Source organism: Setaria viridis, chromosome 5 (assembly GCF_005286985.2).
Source record: "Setaria viridis chromosome 5, Setaria_viridis_v4.0, whole genome shotgun sequence".
Lineage (NCBI taxonomy): Eukaryota > Viridiplantae > Streptophyta > Magnoliopsida > Poales > Poaceae > Setaria > Setaria viridis.
This window is the reverse complement of record NC_048267.2, coordinates 7686206-7707589: the sequence shown is the minus strand read 5'-3', so window position 1 is coordinate 7707589 and position 21384 is coordinate 7686206. Positions and strand designations below refer to the sequence as shown.

The window sequence follows — 21384 nt, the reverse complement described above, 5'->3', positions numbered from 1 at the left end:
ATTCATAACTGGGAGTTTCACTCTTAATTAACAAAAGTGTGCAAAGTCATCTAAACAAGTTTAAATTGAAGAATGAAACATGCATGTCTCCAATGCACACTTTTATTTCATAGTCTCGTAGGTTACATACAATATCTAATTCTAGCGCATGGGATTGAACAAGCCAGATAAAAGGAAACCCTCTAACCCCTAATGGTAGTTTCAATCTTGAAAATACTATATATCCAGTTTCATCTAGATAAAACCTATTTTATTTCTCTTCATCGATTTCATATCACATTATCAAAAATGACATGCTACCTAAGCTGAAACCCTCATTGTAAGTGGTCTTACTATGCGTGATAAGGAAAGGTAGTACGAGTCATCTTTGAGAAGATCTTTCTACCACGCGGTTGAAGAATTTTGACAAACAGGTTAGTATGAAATTAGATTGGAAATAAATGGATGTTGACAATCCCCGTCACGAATATTTTCTCAGAAATCGAGTAAATTAAAACCTTTGAGCACAAAGATGAACAAATTATTAGACGTTGCAACCCTCTTGTGTTATGCCATATATGTCTTCTTTCTTTCATTCACTTTTGAGCTCACGCATTTTGCATCTTGTTCTCTAATTGGACTATATTTTGTTCACAAACATTTTTTAAGCACAATACAAACACTACTCTCGTATACATGTAACCACTCTCAACCATATGAATATATCCACACAACCCCATCCTTATAAGTATCTTCGAGGGATTGAGCAAATAGATCTTAAGATTTCTGTAGATAGGTACGTTGCCTATTATTGAAACAATAGCACCGTTAGGAATGAATCCAACTTTTCACAAACACATTGAGTGCATTAGTCCTTTAATCATTTGTCACCACTCACTAGTCATCCAAAATCTAGGTAGGGGGTCTAGATGCTTTTAATAAAACATTTATATCTACCTGAATTGATAATTCTTGCGAAACACCAAAATGTAGCACAACATATATAGGAACAACCAATTCATATTTCACAATTCACATGCTCGATACTCCTTTCACTCCAACCAATTTATGGAGATATAGAGAAAACCACTATGAAAAATAGCAAAAGAGAAACCAACATGATCTTGATCAGAATGGATAATTGGATAGCCATTATGAAAACCATATAGGAGTATATCAGTACATATACGACGACAAGCATCAAGTTCAAACCTTCAGTATCTGTGACAGTTTACTCGCTTTTCCAATGCCGTCAAATCAATATCGGTGCTGCTGATGAGTTTCTCCACTGCTTCTCATCTGCCAAGTTGCAGTTTTCGCTCCAGTAGTTGTTTGGATAGCTCCATTCAGGAGAATTTGTTGCTGCTGTGGAAGGACCACAATGACTCGTATGGAAAGCAGAAACCCCATCTCATGCGGAGCAAAGTTCAAGGTCATATACCGTAGCGTTTTGTTTAGAAAATAGAAATCTCTGATATAAAACAGCATTACAGCAAGCAGATACATGCTTCAAACTGTTTAGTTGTGCTATTTCCATTTTCAAGAATATAGTTCAGATAACTTATCTGAACATTTCATTTGTTAAGCATGCCAGTCTTTGCGGTTTTGCTAACAGTTACTTAGTAATAAATACTTGAAACTTATAAAACTTTCAAGTTGGCTGAAAAAGTATTCGTCGAAAAAAAGTTGGCTGCAAAATCTCAAGTCAATACCAGAAGCTCTGGACTGCATGCACAATAAAAAAATAGTACAACGTACTTGCACAAGGTCTTCGGACCAGAAGCTCTGTTTTAGAGTAAGCAGTAGCACATCGGAAGGTGTTTTTTTTTCATTCAAGCAAGGTTATTTCAAATCCATGTGACTCTTATTATGAGTAGTGCCTGCTCTCTGGAGAAATAAACGCTTGGTATTGTCCAATCTACTTGCTAGCTACCCCAAGGTTGCAATTATCTGTGAAAGCAAACGCACAGTCAATACCAATTGGTATAAGATTCTCTACACAAATTCATGGTCTGGTACACCGCTACAGCTTGCAATGGGGTTCCAAATTATGAATTGTCAGAACAGCATGCAATGAAGGATTCATACAATAATTCAGTGAGATTATATCATCATAAATGACAATACATCCTCGTCGGAAGCTTCAAAAAGAGCAGCAAGTATGTCGGTCGTTTCATCACAAATCCCGCATCACTTCAGGCTAAAACAACAACAGAATCCGTCAACATACTGCATTGGACCAACCTCAAGGTAAAACAACAACAGAATCCTAAATCAATCACATGCTTGGATCGGTAGTAGACGAGCACAATGTGCCTGAGTGCTCGTGGTTAGCTTCCCTGATTGCATCAAGTCCGAGAGCTCCCTGAGATGTTCGATCCCATGGGTAAATGCCTACCCCCTCTTCATCCTCCCGTCCCTTTTCAACAGCTATCAGTAGCAAAGATCAAAACTTTCCAAAAAAACAAACAAACTGCAGTTATAGCAGAGCAGGAACTAGAGTGTATGGAAACAGGGCCATTTAAAAATCCGTAGATAGGAATACTGCAATGCCCTAACTAAACTTCAGCACATGCAAACTGCAATGCTTAGTAAATTGGTCCCAGGTAAACCTGCATCAGAAGTTCAAAGGAAGATTTTCACCAGGAAACTGAATCATCACACTGGAACAAAGGCTTCATAAGTTCCTATATTACTACCTGAACAATTATATTATTCCTCGGAGACATCGGAAGTGGGGTGGATTACAAGTAGCTGAGCAAGTTCACTCACCCCAACGGTAAAAAGAAATAAATCGACAGGGAAAAAAACAGTTAGCCATCTAGTTACAGAGAGAGAGCCCAAAAAATTAACTATCTAGCAGGCAGCACAGATTAACCCGGAAAGCAAGACAACCTCTTCCTCTTCGTGCTCTTCTTTGGGGTCAAGTCCTTTTGCAAACTGCCATTAGAATGAGGAAGAACTAATGGGCTGGTGCGCTTGGCAGCTCTTCTTCTCCCGCTCCTTTTCGTCCACTGAATCGGCAACTTCCCTGCAACTTGGGCGATACCATCAGAGGTGGCAAGCTCAGCTATGTGTTGGATCCTTTCCTGCATTTGCATGACCCATGCTACTGACAAGTCAAGCGAGAACGAATCATCCAATGGTTTTTGCCACAGACCAAGTAGGACATGCTGAAATGACTGGAATGATAGAGAGGGCTGAAAATCCTTGCGTGTTCCGCACATCATGTTGACCTTTAGCACATGCTTGCATAGGTTACCCTGCATTGACCATGAGCAATTGCAGAGAGAGAATTCAGAACCAGGATTCCATACGGTTCGCATCTGACTTGGATCCTTCTGGCTGACTACTTTTGCTAAAAGAGGCTCCTTGTCGTCAAAGATAACAGCATCATCAGGAATCTGCAATGCCCTTTGCCATGATGTGGATGCAATATAGTCTGCTTTCACCTCTGGAAATGATCCACTCTCATCTGAGAATAGGTTGATCCAATAGCTGGAATGGAGCTCTGTGGTGAGCTTGTGCACTAACCAGTCCACCCGTTGGAGAGCATCCAGCTGCACATCATCGTATGCTTTTAACTTCAGCTTCAGATGGTAAGCTTCAATGGCACCACATGATTCCTGACTTGCTAATGGTAGATTTCTAATTGAGTCAATCCACATCTCTATCAAAGGAGGAATTTTGTTAGCATCTGCATGGTGGATGCATGACAAAGGTAATACTACTAAAATACTGATTAAAATTCTTACCCAATTTGGGAACCCAAAATGACTTGAAATATTTTATGAAGGCTGTTTGATCAACAAAGTCTTGAAACAACTGCCCTAGGGCATCCATGGGATTTTTCTCACTCCAGATATTGTATATAATCTTGCCTAGTTGGATAAAAATTTCCCGCTGTACCTCAACATTGCTGCATTTCTTGATTACATTTTTAAGCCAGGTTCTCCTGATGTGCCACAAAGAGAACAAAACCGGGCAGGCAAATACATCCCTGGAAGAAGGGCAACGAACAATTTACATTAACAGGAATGCACAGGTGTTGGCAGGTCAAATGATTAGGAATTGTTTGTCACTACTAAATTTATGAGTTAATGTTATACCTGATTGGGTCCAGCTCTGAAGCCGGGTCATCAATGATAAACCCACCAATTCTCCAGGTGGAGTCTATAGAATGTATTCGATCGGTAAGTGCCCTCATCCATTTCAATGTATCCTTCTTTGCAACAGAGCGGGTTATAATCCATGCAACAGGAAGAGCCTGCTGCCTTGAGTCAAATACAAGGAGGGTGTGCAACGGATACTGCAGCAACCAGTAAAGAGTCAAACAAAGCATGAAACATGTCTGACATAATTAGACATTCCCAAATATAAAATATTGATCTGAAGTCATATTAGCATATTACATAACTGTTTGCCATGGCTGTAGTGTGATACCTTTAGCTTGCTTACACCAAATGAGGAATGAGAAGCCAAAAGACTTTGATGACCAAAGCGCATCATTTGCTGCAATTGCCATTCTGTCTGAATCCCCAGAATGAAGGCATCTGTCTCAGTTGAATCCTGGTGGAAGAATACAGATTTCTTATTTCTGTCAACCCACATTCTGATGCTAGCTTGATCATCTAGATCCAGCTCATGTGTAGACCTCTTGATGATCATCCCTAGCTTCTGGACATACTGTGAAGCAAGGCTATCAACCTTGGCATCTGAGCTACAGTACCGCTGTATCCCTTCTATATGCGTCTGCAGTATGTTCTCTTCTGGAACACCGAGATAGATCAATGACATGGTTTGCTGCTGGATTTCGCTCCCAATATATGGCACTTTCCTAGCACCAGGCCCGATGGCATCCCTGTCAAGGGGCCCATGGCATATGAAGCCGGACTTGTTGACATGGCGCCTTTCGTGGTAGATGATGAGTAACAGGGAAGGACGGGCATAGAGCCTCTTGATGGCAAAATGGCAAGTGCAGCCTCGCATCGACTGCGGACGTGCAGCACGGTTCCTCGTGTTAAGCCTGTACCTTCTGCTAGGCAAAATTGTCCCTCCCTCCCCATAATTCTCAGGGCCAAATGAGCACCAATACCTGGGATCAACTTTAACACATCAATATAAGGAAGTAGAAACTACTGCTACAGGTAAGAAAGAACCATCGAGGAGTCCTCAAACAAATGCATTGAGCAAAGCAGACATACATCCTGTAGAGAAGGTACTCGTCGCTCCTGTACTCCCTGAGGCTGCCCATCTCACGCTTGCGGCCGCGCTCGATGTGGAAGCGGGTGGGGCACTCGGGGTTGTTGCTCTCGCCGCTGATGAAAGCCTCCATCCGGTCGTAGGGGATGAGCGCGACATCGTCCCGGTGGTGCTCGGAGCTGGCGTATTTGACCCAGGTGAGGTCGGCGGCGGAGAACTCCTCCCCTGGCGGGTTCTGCACTGGGAGGTCGCTCACCGACTGCAGGACCTCCTCCTCCATCTCCTGCCCCATCTTTTTTATCTTGGGGGATCAGCTCAGCTCCCACCGTATGGGATCACCGGAGCTCAGGGTTTTGTCCGGCGGCGCATGGGGGTGGGTCACCGAGCCCGCATGCGGGACAGGCGGCGCGCGGTGGCGATGGGAGAGGCGGCAGGGCCGCGCAAGGGAGCGGCGCCCCGGCCGAGCCGCGCGCGGAGGCCGACGGCGGCGGGGCCGGGAGGCGCCGGGTGGCGAGGAGGCTCTGCGGTGGGGCCCGGTGGCGCAAGGAGGCGCGGGTGGGCAGCGGCGGCAGGGCAGCGCGCGGCGTGGAGCACGGGCGCGGTGGAGGCGGCGCGCGTGGTGATGTGGGAGGCAGTCAGGCAGTGGTGGGGAAGAGGAGCTAGTCAGGCCCGGTGAATCGGACGGTCCAAGAATCGTCGTACGAATCTTAAAGCACCGGAAGTCATATAAGAGATTGGCTTATAGGAAATTTCGGCCCGATTCAACCCAGACTGCTCTCGTGGCCCAACACATTAGAGCTCTGCACGTGCCACGTCCGGAAATTTTCAGCCACGACTAAGCTTGGGCCGAAACCCAACTTTGTCAGCCCACCACATTAGACGTGGCTGCCTCTCACTTTCCTGGCGACTCGGAAGCATGTTGTGTGGTTAACCAGAGCTTTGTGAAAAACTACACGTAATCGTTTTTGTCACTGAGAATTCTGGGTTTACTGAAAACTTGTCTTGCTTATCCTCGAGTTACTTAACAAAACAAATTAGGGTTCCCCAAAAATCATATTCAAACAACCCCTAGGCTTCATCAAATTCACAAGAGGCAGAGAAATCAACAGCACGACTTGCTTCCAGGTTGCTTTCAGGAATGTGAATAACATGGCATTGCAGGTAACAAACTTTAACCGTGCTGTCATACATATGGTTGTGAGCTACATCTCCAAACTACATAGCTTATGAACCCCCAAGGAGGAGATTGAGCTTAATCTTCAGTGATTATGATGATTGTTGAGGCTTCAGAGAGCATCTCGAGCAGCAATCCTGCATACAATGGCGTCGGGCAGTGTAGATATCAACAGTTCTTGGGCAGGTATCTTGTAATGCTGCCAGTAGAAAAAGGGAAATTCAACATGATCTCAGTCAGAATCGATAGTTGTTATAAGAAATATACTGTACATAAGTAGCATCAAGTTCGTTAACAAACCTTCAGGATCTGTGGCTGGTTCGCTCTACTTTCCAGTTCTCCTAAATCGATTTCTGCACCGCTGATGAGTTTCTCCACTGCTTTCATCTGCCATGATGCGATTGTTGCTTCAGTAAGTATTCCTCCATTCAGAAGGATAATAATTAATTCACAGATAATGCATAAGAAAAAGGAACTGGAACGGAAATAAGGAACCATGGGGATTGCATACTGCAGCACTTATTTAGAGAGCACTACACTGTACAAACCATACATTACTGCTCTGTTGTTCCATTCCTTACATACTATTTACAAAAGATTTAGAGTGGCATGAATTGGAAGGGTGAGGGGCATGTGCAGCTCCAGCTCTTTAAGAAAGTGCTTGCAGATAGCTTCGGCAGTTCTGCCGCACTGCTATGGCTTACAGGGATTACTACTAATAAGATAGGTAATTTCGGTGTTATTATGAACAAATCTCTTTAAGGAAACAGTAAGGGCACATGTTTATACTGTTGCGTTGTTTTGTTATAGGTTAACCTCATTACAACATTTCCGCTTCCTGAAAATGTCAGTTTTTGCAGCTACAGTAACAGTCAGTACTAAGAAGTTTCAAAGACAATGGAATTTGAAGTTGTTCGAAAACTTTCAAGTCAACACCAGAAGCTCTCAATTGAAGGCACAATAAATCGAGGGAAAAGAAGTGCGGGGTTTCTAGATGAAGAAATTTTAATCATGGTTCAAACACTTCAATGTTTTTACTTTTTACAATAAGCAACAGCATATGAGAATGTAATTTGTAATTTCTCGTTTAAGCAAGGTGATTGACATATTGCAAATCCATGTAAATCTAATTTGGAGAAGAATCTGAACATTAAAGCAATTAACAGTTCAACTATAGTCCAATTTGCCAGCACAGGATCACAAGTTTATGAGCCAAACAAATGGTCAGCGCAATTTATTACATGTTTATTTCAGGATTTGCTATGGCGGGGTCTAAATTCTAAATATCATAGCAGCATGCAATCTACGAATTTGTAAACTAGTTCAGTGACTTCAGTTGGACTTTCATCCTAAATCATACCTCCTCATCTGAAGCATCAAAACGAGCTGCAAGGATGTACATCGTGTCATCAGAGATCCCACATCGTTTCAGGGATTCCGTAATCTGAAACCAATAATCACCGACAAATCATCAACATACTGCATTGGACCGACCTCACAATGCAAAAGCAAGAAACAGCTGCTAGATCAATTACATGCTTCGACCCGGAGTAGTTGTAGACGAGCTCAGAGTGCAGAGTCCTTGTGGTCAGAGACTCCCTCGCCTTTGACAGCAGCGCCTTGTGCGCCGCTGCAAGAACAGGGAACACATCCGGCACCTGCCATTGGTCAGAATGAAATAAAGAACGCGCCTCGAACATCATTACTGATAAAATCCAGCTAGGAAATTGGTACGTAAATGGTAACGCACCAGTGATGCGTTGAGGAACGCGACCTCCGGCTCCAGCTTCCCTGACTGCATCAAGTCGAGGAGCTCCCTGAGATGTTCAACACCAGATATATTCAGCGAGTTCGCAAAGGCGCATTTCACACATGAAAGTAAGAACACGGCACGGCTGATGGTTACAGCGGGACAAGTGGCGACGAAACAGGACAAGAGGAACGGGGAGCGGCGGAGGCGTGTCCGTACCGGCTGTTGGAGACGTCGGAGTAGAGGGCGAGGGAGACACTGCGGCCTCCGGCCACCGGAAAGCTCTTCATCTCCCGCTTGCGGCGATTGGGAGCGTGTGGTCTCTTCTTCCGGCGGGCGGCGGCGGCGGCGGCGGCGCAACCCTACTCTTCTCGTCGTGTTTCAGCGGCTAACGGGGCGATTACCAAGAACGCCCCTATCGACGGGCAAAACTACATGAGTGGCCTGTGCTTTAAGATTCGTGCGGCGTGACATCCTCGCCGCATAAAAGAATTTGAGAAAATCTTTCGATTTCCCTCCGACAAGGAATGAGATAAGGCCACGCCGCGCGCGCTCTCCTCTCCTCCACTCTCACCACCGCCTGTCCGCCATGAGTTCCTCGCCGCCGTCGCGGGCAGCCGCCAGGGCGTACGGGTGCTGCCACCGCCTCCTGCTCGCTTCTACCACCGTGCCGGCGACGAGCGGCTGTGCTGGGCGCGCACGCAGCCTCACGCTGGCTCTCCGCTGCCTCCCGATTGCTGGGCACAGGTCCGCTAACTTTCTTGGTTTTGCCAGTGGGTGGGGGGACCTTGGACTGAGCTAGACTAATCGGGTTGTTTCCAATCCATTTGTGAAGGCTGAAGAGTCGAAGGGTTGCGTGCCAAGCGATGACGGAGACCGAGCCCGAAGGCAATGGCGACGACGAGGTACATACTAGCTTTTCCCCCTTTCCGCTTGTCGAATTCAGCGGGCGCATATGAGCAATGTATCGCATTTCGATTGTAGCACACTGAGGCTCAGATTCTCAACCGCCCGTTTAGTTTTACTAAGAGCAAAGAAGCTCCTCTTGATAAAATCTAGAATTGCTGACGAAGCCAAAACTTTGCAGCAATTCAGGGATTTAATATTTTTGGCCTTTCTTTCCAGGAGAAAGAAGTGTTTGGAGATGATGCTTCATCACCTTCGGCTGATAGTGCTGCAGAAGTCAATGAGCCTGCAAAAAGTGACTCCAACATAGACAATGTACGCTCCTTACTTACAGTTGTTCAAATTAATTTTGTATTATGACAAAGTAGGTTTCCCTTGTGTGCTGGGCTCCAGTTGCCCTGTACTTAAAGTAGCGCAGTCACTTCCCTATTACCTGTTACTGTTAGACCTTGCTATGAACGCGTAACTGAACTATAATATTTAGCTTTCCCATGACTCACCAGAAGAAAGATGAAACCACGAATGCAGAACTGCTGAGCTCCAGTGATGCAGCTCAGAACATTGATGGAGATGCCACTACCACCAATGATATGCAGGTATGCTTTAAATTTATGCCCACCAACTTAATATCTCATGGGACATTTTAGAATGTAATCGTGGAATATCTAATAATCTGTTAAACATAGGAGAATGTGGAAGTTGTTGAAGTCGCTAGCGGCTCTCCATTGCCAGGAATGAAGGTAATCATTTAATCGATGTACATGTTCATCAGTTGAGTGGGAGCTGAAACTGAGAGATGGATCCTGCTGCCTGCTTTTTCATCATTAGCTCGATGGTAGAGTCAATAATAAATAGATAAAATATCTATTATTCTCTTTTGCCATTTCATATCTCTGAACTCTGCAGTGTGATGAGGTGCTGATATAGTCTTTCTTTTTTAATATGAATTATCTTCAGCAACAGCTTGATGATGCTGAAAGGATTCCCAAGGCTACAATAGACATTCTGAAGGATCAAGTTTTTGGTTTTGACACTTTTTTTGTGACAAGTCAGGAGCCTTATGAGGTGAACAGCTGGGATGTCATGGTTTTCCTTCTATATAAATCGAATTTATCAATAGTTCCTTACCCACTTGTGTTTATTGAGCTACATTTATACTCAATTTTGATGCATACTGCTACCAGCAGGCCTGCACTTGGGCTAACTAAGCCAAGTGCTCTGCAGAATATGCCTAAGCTTTTAAAGTAATTGTGTATTTGATTAACACTCCTATTTGGAATGAGTAAATGTTATTTACCACCTTCACTTGTCTGTGTAAGGGTGGAGTACTGTTCAAGGGGAATTTGCGTGGTAAACCTGCCAAGAGTTACGAGAAGATTACAAATCGGCTAGAGGTAATCAGATGCTTGCAAAGCTGGCCCTCGGAAATCCATGCTTCTCGAAGTCTATTAGTATCTTACTTATGTTGACTCGTGGTTATCAACAGAACAAATTTGGTGATCAATATAAGCTTTTTCTTCTCGTCAACCCAGAGGATGAGAAGCCCGTTGCAGTCGTTATACCCAGACAGACATTACAACCTGAAACTACAGGTAGCAAAAATTATTTGTACCTTCAGTGCAGTTGGTAGTGCTTAGAATGGGCCTAATACTTTGTTTTAATGCTCAGCTGTCCCAGAATGGTTTGCTGCTGCTTCATTTGGATTAGTTACCATCTTCACTCTGCTGCTTCGAAATGTACCTGTTCTACAGGACAATTTGCTGTACGAGGTTCCTCTTCCATTTAACCACTTTCCTTCATTCTATGTTTCTAGCTTGCATCATCATTGAATTACTACATATGCTTAGGCTTATGTGGGGCCAAATAGTGCACACCTCCATACACTAAGCAGGATGCTGAAGCATGTGCTCTGTGTTGACTCGTTAATGCATGTGACATTTACATTTTCCATTGCATTAGTTCTGTATTGTGATTCATGTGAATAATGTATGCTTTTACTGCTATACCTTTAGCCACAGATTGCTGTGGGTTTTTCCTGTTTGAAGGAAAACATATATTTCCCAAATACCTTGTCATATTAATCCAAACATTCATCTATGGCATCAGCTTATAAATCTTTATCTTCCAGATCAACATTTGACAACCTTGAATTGTTAAAAGATGGACTATCTGGTGCCCTGGTAACTGGACTAATAATAGGGGTCCATGAAATTGGGCATATCCTTGCTGCCAGGGAAAGTGGAATCAAGCTTGGAGTGCCATATTTTGTTCCTAGCTGGCAGGTAAAGAAAGATTGCTTGTCTACAAATTTTTTATGAAACTGTCTCCAAGATTATTTCAGAGAAAGAGAACTCATCTACAAGACCACAACTGAACCAAAGCAATGAATCATCTAATTATCACAAAGTAGTTCCATCTTTCAAAGTGAATGTATCATGAAATTACAAGGAAGAAATTACGAGAGCATTGTTGAACCTTTTAATTTAGCTTTGTTTCAGAGTTATTATTGCTATTAAGGCAGTTTTATTCTGTGAGTGTGCTTTTCTGCATAACCTGACCTTCGGCCATGACTAAAACATCCATGTTTGCTTTGTTACTTAGTCACGTCGATCGGTACTTTATTTTGCCATAACGAGTCTTGTGTTGTTCTGTTGTTGTAGATAGGATCTTTTGGTGCCATTACCAGGATTATCAACATTGTCCGCAACCGTGAGGACCTATTGAAGCTAGCAGCCGCTGGACCACTGGCAGGGTTCTCCCTTGGATTTGTTCTTTTGCTGTTGGGCTTCATCTTACCTCCAAGTGATGGCCTTGGCCTCATAATAGATCCAACTGTCTTTCATGAATCATTTCTTGTTGGTGGCCTCGGTAAGCATTTGATCATGATTCTTAAGCTCATAGCTACACAAGGAATTATTTTTGAATGTTCATTAATCAGTAGTACTTGCCTGCACTCGTTTTATTTTGCAAGAATATATTGGGTTATGTGTAATCTTTTGTTAAAGAGATAATATTTCCTTGGTACAGCAAAGCTTCTTCTTGGGGATGCTCTGAAAGAAGGAACACAGCTATCCATAAACCCACTTGTTTTATGGGCGTGGGCTGGTCTCCTGATCAATGCTATCAATAGCATCCCTGCTGGAGAGCTTGATGGCGGCCGAATAGCATTTGCCATGTGGGGAAGAAAGGTAACATGCTGCTATGAAAAGCTTTTCCTTCTTACTCATAGGCTTGTATCTGAGAAGGGCTTGCATTTTAGCTCATAGTTGGTGCTTCTGATAAACCCAAACTTGTGCCAGATATCGTCTCGGCTCAGCAGCCTCACCATTGGATTGCTTGGGATCGCAGCACTCTTCAATGATGTGGCCTTCTACTGGGTGGTGCTGATCTTCTTCCTGCAGAGGGGTCCAATCGCTCCTCTCTCCGAGGAAATCACAGACCCTGAGAATAACTACATCGGCATCGGCATCGCTGTTTTGCTCTTTGGGCTCCTGATATGCCTGCCCTACCCATTCCCCTTTGACCCGTCACAATTAACCGATATTGATTTTGACTTCTGAAAAAAAAAAGGATGAAAAAAATAGTTGCTACTCACCGGCTTCTCTTCCTCCAATTGTATCTCTGAGATGTAACCCTCGGCTCTGAATTCCGTTGTGCCATCTTTGCTCAGTTGCTCTTGTAGTAGCAAATAAAAGCAGGAGCTTTTGTTGCCGTAGTTTGCCAGTTGTGTTTTAGTAGGTTGATCAGAGTAGAACAGTATAAAAGTATGTTATTTTGGCTGTAACTGTTATCTCTCTAGTTACGGCTTATCAATATTCGATTCCTGTTCCTAGCCAAAGTATGTTATCATATTCAAACGCAAGATTCTGCAGCACTTTGGCTATGAGCAGACCTGGAATGCATTGTGCCATAGATCTTAAGAATTATGGCAGTGCTAGTACTCAATCTCTGTTAACAACATACTCTATCTGACAGACAATTACATTGCCGACACAAAAAAAAGGTTGGTGAACACAAAACAGTTTAACCAGTCGAACATGTTCCACTACCAGGGTGAAGTCATTAAGCACAAATTGCATATTCAAGACGGTAAAGTGCTCAAGAAATTATCACATAAATGACACTTTTCACTAGCATATAAAGGTCCAGGGTTGAAATTGCACATGGAGCAGCGTATGGCATGACATGAATGAACTGGATAAATACTGGACATTCAAAGAACCTACATATAATAGAATAATAGGGCTCGTTGGATACTCGGATAGTCTTGGCGAACATCACTACCCTGCCGCTCTGAATATTCTGTATGCAAATAATTCCATCAGGATCATGCCTTTATGCTTTTTGGAAATGTAAGTGAATCACCGTCCATAGGGTCCTGCTCTATCGCTGCACAATTCATCATCAATATCAATACTGTCCAGGCACATCAGGTTGTTGTTGACACTCGGCTCCGAGCTGGCATTGCTGCTTGTAGCAAGAGGTGAGTCTGAAACGCTCATCGGTCGGCTCCTTGTGGATCCTGATCGTGCACTATGGACAGATGATGCAGGGATGGTTGTCATAAGAGGCCTTAAATTATTTGGAATGCTGCGCCTTATGTCCTGTAGAAACAAATTAAACCTCAGGTTCAATCAACTGAACACAGAAACTGTTATTAACTAATCTGAGGAAAAGTGAAACATACCATATGCCGAAGTGCCATATCCAGTGATTTTTTTGACAATGTCCTACCGAAGCCCGAGCTATCTGGAGAATTTGACGATTTACCAGATATGCTGTTGAGGCTGGATCTTTGATCATCATGCTTTGGAGGAACTAGCCTTCTCATGTGCACAACCCTTTCAACCATCTTGTTACCCATTTGAACTGGGTTCACACTGTCACCTCCATTGAGATGTGATCTTCTTACTGCAGGCATGGAGCTCCCTGAAGGTACACTGCCACTTAATGTCCTTCCTCTGGAAGGAGAGCAAGATTGCCGTCTTGGTCGAGCAGCTGGCCCACTCTCAACAGAGGAAGATCTAGAACTAGGTGCCCCAGGTCTTCCCCGGGTGGCAGAGGTCGGTCTTTCTGGTAGCGATGTTCTTAGGTTTGGAGGCGCATCAAGAGAGAAGCCAGGCATTTCAGATGGTTTCCATGGTCTTGATTTGACAGTAGGTGAACTGCCTCTTGAAGGTGTTGGTGCTGTTGTTTTTGCTGGAGAACCTTTAGGCATTGTAGAACCTGGTTTGGAGATTGAGGAGGATCTAACCGGTGCAGCCGAGTTACCATGTTGGGCCGAAGGGCCAGAAGGTCGCCTTGTTGGGGTTGATGCCCTTGATGTAGGCTTGCTTTGTGCTGGTATGGAGGGCCTGGATGAAGGCGTTGTTGACCTGGTAGCAGGTATTGATGATCTTGAAGTAGGTGTTGATGATCTACTAGCAGGCGCAGATGCTCTGCCTGGAGGAGCTGGATTCCTGCTAGCAGGACCAGCTGCCCTGCTTGAAGGGGTCGTTGACCTGGCTGAAGGAAGTGTTGACCTTGAAGTTGGTGTTGATGATCTCGGGACAGAAGCTCCAGTTTTGGCAGGTACAGTTGCCCGGGAAGTGGGGGTTGAAGGTCTTGAACCTTTGGTACTAGTTGTCAGTGCAGGGCGTCCAGTTGGTGTTGAAGGCCTTGATGAATTCGAAGTAAGCCCCCCAGACGATGATGGTCGGCGTGTTGTAGCAGCTGAGTTCAAGCTGTTCGATGACGCTGTTCTTAATGGGAGGTTGGTTCTTGTTGGAGGATCTGGATGATTGGCCAACTGAAATAACATACTATGAGAAGATATACCAGGAAGTAATGAATATGATGATTTACTTGTTATCATACTTAAGGAAAGTAATGTAACAACATAGGTAGGTTACTGGAAGAATTTCTAGTAAGACATAAATTACCAACGCAGATAGTATTCATCACTGAACTTTCCAAATAAAAGACCTTTTTAGACAACAGTGGTCACCATAAAGGCTTCATGTCAGATAACAACAAAAATAATAAAATGGTATCTTTGAGGTTACTGTTATGGTAGGCCCAGAAGACAATGTGTCATTTTTGGGGAGCTTACGTGCCATACAGAATCTGAAATGACCTAAAAAATATCCTGTGACGTTACTCTCTAGAAAGTATCATTTCATATCCACCAAGAGGTGAAATCTCGCTGAATTTACATGTGCTACTTAGAAGTATTGAATGCAATAATCTTGTACTCCTAAGAACCAAGGTGTAGCTTATGTTCAGATAACCCACCCTTGATTTTAAGGCAGTTGGGCGAGTCTTTGGCGTTCCAACTTGGCTCACTGGGGACCTTTTCGACTCAACATCTAGAGAAGGGAAAAGTGGAGTTCCTGGTGGTGTCAGAAGCCTGAAAGCAAACAACTTCATTGTGAGACGGTTATATAATAACTCCGAAACTGCAGATCAGAAGTGACCTCCAATAAAATTTAGGATGCAGCAGTAAGTATTAAAATATTAGTATAAGAGATCAGAGATCTCCAGTGGTGTTTGATGAACATAGCATAAGAGTGAGATCAAGATATAGTAGATGACAAAAATAAGACATCACTTTTACTGATCCAAAGATACTTTCATGTCGCAAAAGAATTATTTATCCCGTACATAGTCCGATAATGTGAACTCTAGATGGAATAAGTCATTGTACATCTGAGAGCTGACTTAATCAGCACAAACACAAGCCCATTTAATCAGTCGCTTTAACTCATTTCCCTACCCACTTAGATTAACTTCACCCTAACCAAATCAAGTAACAACCAGCACTTCTACAAACCACACAAGAACAAAAAAGAAAAAGAAAATATCCCGTCTCGTGAACTTACTATTACATAGTCTACCTGCCCCCTACCAACCACACATCAGCAAGCAATCCAATAGTCAAACTCTTGACAAAAGGAAATTGTCTTCATGTGTTAACATGGCCACCTATGATTTAAATACTTAGAAATCCTATACCCTATTAACTAGAAAAAAATTCTTAAACCAACACAAAAGTAATATGTGTCATTATCCCCAAGCCATCTAAATTTCTCACACCTGCTACTGCTAATAGAACCCATAGTAACGACAGATATTTAGCATGCAAGCCAAACCACACCAACCAAATAAATTTAAATCAGCTAGGATCAAGAGAGGCAGCCCGTAGGTCACAGGATTTAAGGTATCCAATGCCGAAATATGTCCAATACAGAACTATTGCATGTACCAAAAAAGCACCAAATTCACAAGAAACACAGCAAGCTAGAGACACATTAGCTAGCTAACCAACCAGAAAGCAAAGAGAAGGAACTAAACCAATTGAAACTTAATCGATCGATTCATAACTCCAGAAACAGATAGCACAACTTTATGAGCGTGCATTAACTAGGCAAGCAATCAAAGAAAGGAGCAGCAACCAGGGATGACAAGAGATCCAACTGTTACCTCCAACAACCACCATGACCCAACCTTCCAAGCAACAACAACTGAATTCTAACTAACATCACTAAATTTTCATGAAAGACAAACTTTATGGTGGGTACGCTGTCAACAATTTAACAGATAAAATGCACAGGCAGCAGATTGAGATGGATGAAACCAAAGGCAAAATTAGAGGAAATATGGAGTTTGGCACTACGACAATCATCAGTCGTTGAAGAATGAAGCATCGGATGAGATCAGCCAGAAGCCCAGAATGCTAGAACCCAAATACAATTAACTTGTAATTTCTCAACCCCCTAAAGGTCGCTGTTTTCTCATTCCCGTGGGTACAACACAACAGAGCAGATTTGCATACAACACAACACAGAATTATCTACCGCAGAGGAAACAACAGAAATTTAGAATTTACTAGGTAATACGAGTAAAAGCTCGGAACTTTGCACCCACCAGTCGTAATCGTTCTTGTCGCCGGCGTCCGCATTGAGGAAGTCATCCGCTCCGCCGGGCGCCCTCCTGAATCCAACACCAGCCACCTTGTACGCCGCCGGCTTGGGTTCTACGGCCACGCGGAACCACAAGTTCAAATCAGAGCAAGCTAGGGTTTCCGTCAAAGCAGGAACAAAATGCAAAAGGAACGGCCGCGGGAGGCCCGACGAAGAGGGCCGAAATGTAGCTCTCACCGGCGGGTGGCAGCGCGTCGAGTTGCAGTACCCCGTCCCCCGCCGCGGCGCCGCCGGAGAGCAGGAGCTGGTCCGCCGCGGCACCGCGCTCCTTCTCGCGGCGGCGCATCTCGAGGAAGAGCGCGAGCTCCTCATCCTTCTCCTTGATGACGGCGCCCAGCGTGCGCCCCCTGGCCTCGCCGTCCGAAATGCCCGCCCGGCGCTGCATCGTCGGCGTCACTCCCCCGGCGCGGCCGGCGACGGCATTAGGGTTCCGGCGGGCGAGATCTGTCGCTGGCGGGCGGTGCAGCGGCCGAGTGAGGAGCAGCAGTGGGAGTGAAGCAAACGGAAGCTGGGGAGGGTGGTGGTGGATGGGGATGGCGCCCGTGTCCCTGTCTCGTGGTGGTGGCCTGGACTCCTCTCGCGTGGTGCGAGACTGCTCACTGCTATGATGCTCTTGGCCTTGCTTTCAGCTCAGGATTGGGGATGGCGATGGAGATTGGAGGAGGAATGGAGGATGGACACGGAGCTGTGACGGGGAAGGAACTCAGGAAGGGGGATTGAGGTTTGAAATTGGAATTGGGGTGGAATTTTGAACTGCGGATGGGAGATTTGGGGGAGGAGGACTGATGTAGTGATGTCTGTCTCTGTCTCTGTGCGCTCTTGTTTTTTTATTGTGGGCTGAGGTAGAGTGTTAATAAATGCCGTGTGATATAGGCATAAATGCTATGGATACAGGCGTAGTGGACACGGCTGAGCTTTTGGTATGCAAAACTGTCTCCCAATCTTTTGAGTGTCGCGAGGCTAAAAATACTGGGCTACGTCACCTTCTTTGGCATCTATTTGAATTGATTGTAGTTTTTGGCCGCAACCAAGAAACCATTATCACGTCGTTTTTCTAGCTGATTAGCAGGCAAACCGTTATTGCTCACACAACGATTTGACGGGACTAAAAGCAGCACAATTCATATAGTCACTTAAATAACAACAGAGTTTCTTAATAATGTGTGAGGTGGTTCAGAGATCTATGTATTGAGTTAATTTTAGCTCGAATGAGAAATAATAAATGATTTATCATATAGGTGTAAATGCTAAAGCTACATGTGTAGTGGACACATCCGAGCTTTTTTATGCGCGGATCTTTTTTTATTTATGTGGGGCCTCCTTTGATGCGTTGTTGGGATTGATTCTAGTTTGGCAAGTCCAAACTAATACCCTCTTATCCAATAGCTTTCTTGCTGATACGCGGACAAACTGTTATAGTTCGCGCCAACAATTTGTGGGATTAGCAACGACGCAATCCAAACAGCCCTTTAAGGCATCATTTGGAATCGAGGAATCCTAAAAGGTAGAAATAAGAAAAGTGTAGGATCATAATATCCTGTCACTTCAAATCCTGCAAAATTGTAAAATACATGAAAGTTTAAAAAAAAACTCTTAGAGGCAACGCATAGAAAACGTAGAGAAACAATGAGGTTGGATCCATGTTTAGGTTCCTCCAAAATTCATTTAGAATAGCACAATTCGTAGGAATTTCAAAGGAACTATTGGAAGCATTCCTTTGTTCCTAAGGGCATCATAGGAAATTTCCTGTAGTAATCTAATCCTCCAAAATTCATGTGTTTCTCTTCAATTCCAAAGGAGCTTTAAGTAACAACGACGTTTCATAGTTGAATTATTCATACTCGAAGCATTCCTTTGTTTCTCTTCATGGGAAACCATGTGCTGAATTATTTATCCCTTCCACAACAAATAATCTAGTTGGTAGATATCAGATAAGGTAAATGCAGTATGCACAAAAACTGTTTGAGTACAATGTGTGGTAGCAGAAAAACTATTCCATTTTTAGGAAGAAAGTGTAGCTGGTCCTTTGACTTGGTGATTTCGCGTGTGAATTCTAGGTGTATCCCTTACTTTATGAAATGCGACGGCCGAAGGTATTGTGCTGAATTCGAGTCATACAAATATACAACGTCTATTTATGTGTTCTTTCGTTATGCTTGAATATGCATTGACTGGACAATGAAGAATTTCTAATCATTAATAAACTATGCAAATGGTGGTTACAACTGCTGAAGTTCCGGGGATGAAGGCGGCAAGAACGCAATGATTTTGCTCCAATCAACACCTGATGGTTTCCAAGTCCCAGTTAGCCAGAACTCCAGAAGTTCCCCGTATTCTGTACTACCTCATTTTCCTGTCTCATATAGGATGAGGTCCTTTCTTGCATTGCAGGAGAACCTAAAAGGAACCAGATTAGTACGGAAAACTTATCCTACATGAGACGATGCAGCCAATCATGCGAGATAACTCTTTTGTTAACGTGTATGGTTCATTGTACTTGTTAACAAAAAATGTTGCACACATTTATTGTTGTAGTTGGTGTTCTTGAGTTACTAGTACACAGTAAGAAAAAGTACTACTACATTGCTAGCAGTACTGACACTGGTAATATACTTGGAGAGAACAAGAAAGAGTGAAGTTTTCCAAATAAATATTAATGGATAGAATAACTTGCGTAGGGACATACTCACATTCACAGAATAAGTGTTGGTTTAAGGTTATTTTTTTATATGTCAGGTCTGGGTATTTTAACACGAAACAAAATAGATCCATCGTTCCAGCAAATATAAGATAACATCCGCATATACTCTGCAACTATATGTCCATCGTTCCAGCAAAAAAAAAAATCGAGCAGAAAACGACGTGCAGCCAAATCGGCAACAAGGCTGGACGTCAGCGCGTGCGCGAAGAGAATTCGATCCCCTTTCTCCCCCTCCGCCCTCGTCGAACGGAGTTCCAGTCCCATCAACGCCAGCGGGAAAATGCTACACTGACACGCAGGCATGCAGCTACAATCCATCCATCCACCCACTGATGCGTGGGTCCGGACTCACCCAACCAGCGGCGCTCACGTGTCGCCTCGCCTCCCTTCCCGTCGCTCCGTCAGGAAGGCAAAGCAGCCGAGCTGACGAGGCGACAGGAAAACGCGGGGTGGGCCCACCCGTGACGCCACCACCTTCACCTGGGCCGCTCAACTTGCTGTACCGGTTCGAGAGCAGCCGGATGGTCCACCGTCCGTGGATAGGGTACGTCTGGTCCTGCGCGATGTGCACCTGGCGACGTCCTGTATTTTGGTACCGTCAGGCTCAAGGGTACGCACGAGCCGGGACGGTGCCAGGATTACTGTAACGGCACGGCTCGGGTGGTGATTGGTGAAGGGGGGTTTCCGTAAATATTACAGACGGGGGGTTTATTTATGAAAGAACGACACGATTTTAGAATTTCTCTTCTTTGGATTGGAATGTTTTGGATCTTAGGGTTGTACGTATAAAACAAACAAGGTCAATTGCTGCTCGGACAACGATTGATCTCGCTAAAGTACAAAGGTTTTTTTAAAAATAAAAGTCATACGGCTATCCGTAATTGGATGGTTGTGAATTCGAGGTGATATGTGCTGACCTGGTCATGCATCACAGACACCTAAATGAATAAGTTGTCTTGATAGGGAGACCAAGCAAGCCAGATCAAGCAAGGTTCTAAGATATGAAGACCAAAACAATACAAACTCGATTAATTTTCTATACAAGTTATACATTTTTAGTGCAAGTGTTTTGAGCATATGGGGGCCATGCCCCCCTGCCACGGTTCCACCCCTACTTGGCTCTGTCGATGAGGGTAAGTGTTATCCAATTGTCACGGAGATTTGTAATGGCTGGTGAACTGTTGTTTTCGAATTCTGACACTAGTTTCAAATTTTGAATTTCATATCGTTATGTTTTCGGGCCATTTTTCCTTGATTTTACATGTATAGAGGCACATTCATAATTGCACATAAAAATGTCATCAATTCATCACTACATCTCATACTCACGCTTAAGAGCACACACGTCACGTTTGCAATATAACTTAGAGATAACTGCACTCACACTTTGTGTAAAAAAGTGGGCACCAAAAAAATCTAAAGGGCAAAGGATATAAGCCATGTTTGAATCTAAGGCCTTGTTTAGTTCCCAATCTGGGAGTACTAAAGTTGGGAGTTTGACATAAATGCGCAACTGTAGCATTTTGTTTGTATTTGTGAATTATTGTCCAAACATTGACTAATTAGGCTCAAAAGATTCGTCTCGCAAAGTACAACAAAACTGTGCAATTAGTTTTTGATTTCGTCTACATTTAGTACTCCATACATGTACCGCAAGTTTGATGTGATGGGGAATCTTCTTTTTGCATAGTGTCAAAGTTGGGATTTTGGG

General features: G+C 43.8%; 4 protein-coding genes across 5 annotated transcripts; 1 reads left to right on the top strand and 3 right to left on the bottom strand.

Moving 5' to 3' along the window:
• Positions 1–2643: 2643 nt before the first annotated feature.
• Positions 2644–5783, bottom strand: LOC117856864 (uncharacterized). The gene is made up of 5 exons (XM_034739296.2): positions 5184–5783; positions 4423–5074; positions 4089–4288; positions 3735–3979; positions 2644–3649 (listed from the first exon to the last, which is right to left on the bottom strand). Exons 1-5 carry the CDS (start codon positions 5471–5473, stop codon positions 2853–2855), a joined length of 2184 nt encoding a protein of 727 aa, XP_034595187.1. The 5' UTR covers positions 5474–5783; the 3' UTR covers positions 2644–2852.
• A 496-nt stretch (positions 5784–6279) lies between these two features.
• Positions 6280–8526, bottom strand: LOC117856869 (uncharacterized). The gene is made up of 6 exons (XM_034739303.2): positions 8325–8526; positions 8106–8172; positions 7891–8013; positions 7716–7799; positions 6656–6742; positions 6280–6554 (listed from the first exon to the last, which is right to left on the bottom strand). Exons 1-6 carry the CDS (start codon positions 8393–8395, stop codon positions 6468–6470), a joined length of 519 nt encoding a protein of 172 aa, XP_034595194.1. The 5' UTR covers positions 8396–8526; the 3' UTR covers positions 6280–6467.
• A 132-nt stretch (positions 8527–8658) lies between these two features.
• LOC117856866 (probable zinc metalloprotease EGY2, chloroplastic) lies at positions 8659–12849 on the top strand. Of its 2 annotated transcripts, XM_034739299.2 has the most exons (13): positions 8659–8852; positions 8941–9010; positions 9231–9326; positions 9515–9607; positions 9698–9751; positions 9969–10076; positions 10331–10405; positions 10498–10603; positions 10680–10773; positions 11140–11293; positions 11672–11879; positions 12039–12199; positions 12311–12849. In XM_034739299.2, the coding sequence occupies exons 1-13, from the start codon at positions 8695–8697 to the stop codon at positions 12569–12571; spliced, it is 1638 nt and encodes a 545-aa protein (XP_034595190.1). In that variant the 5' UTR covers positions 8659–8694; the 3' UTR covers positions 12572–12849. The 2 variants fall into 2 exon arrangements, with proteins under 2 accessions (XP_034595190.1, XP_034595191.1); XM_034739300.2 differs by lacking the exon at positions 8659–8852 and having other exon boundaries at positions 8992–9010; positions 9496–9607.
• Positions 12850–13117: 268 nt separating this feature from the next.
• LOC117856865 (uncharacterized) lies at positions 13118–17786 on the bottom strand. Its single transcript, XM_034739298.2, has 5 exons — positions 17150–17786; positions 16917–17025; positions 15285–15399; positions 13699–14799; positions 13118–13615 (listed from the first exon to the last, which is right to left on the bottom strand). The coding sequence occupies exons 1-5, from the start codon at positions 17355–17357 to the stop codon at positions 13373–13375; spliced, it is 1776 nt and encodes a 591-aa protein (XP_034595189.1). The 5' UTR covers positions 17358–17786; the 3' UTR covers positions 13118–13372.
• Between the last annotated feature and the right edge of the window lie 3598 nt (positions 17787–21384).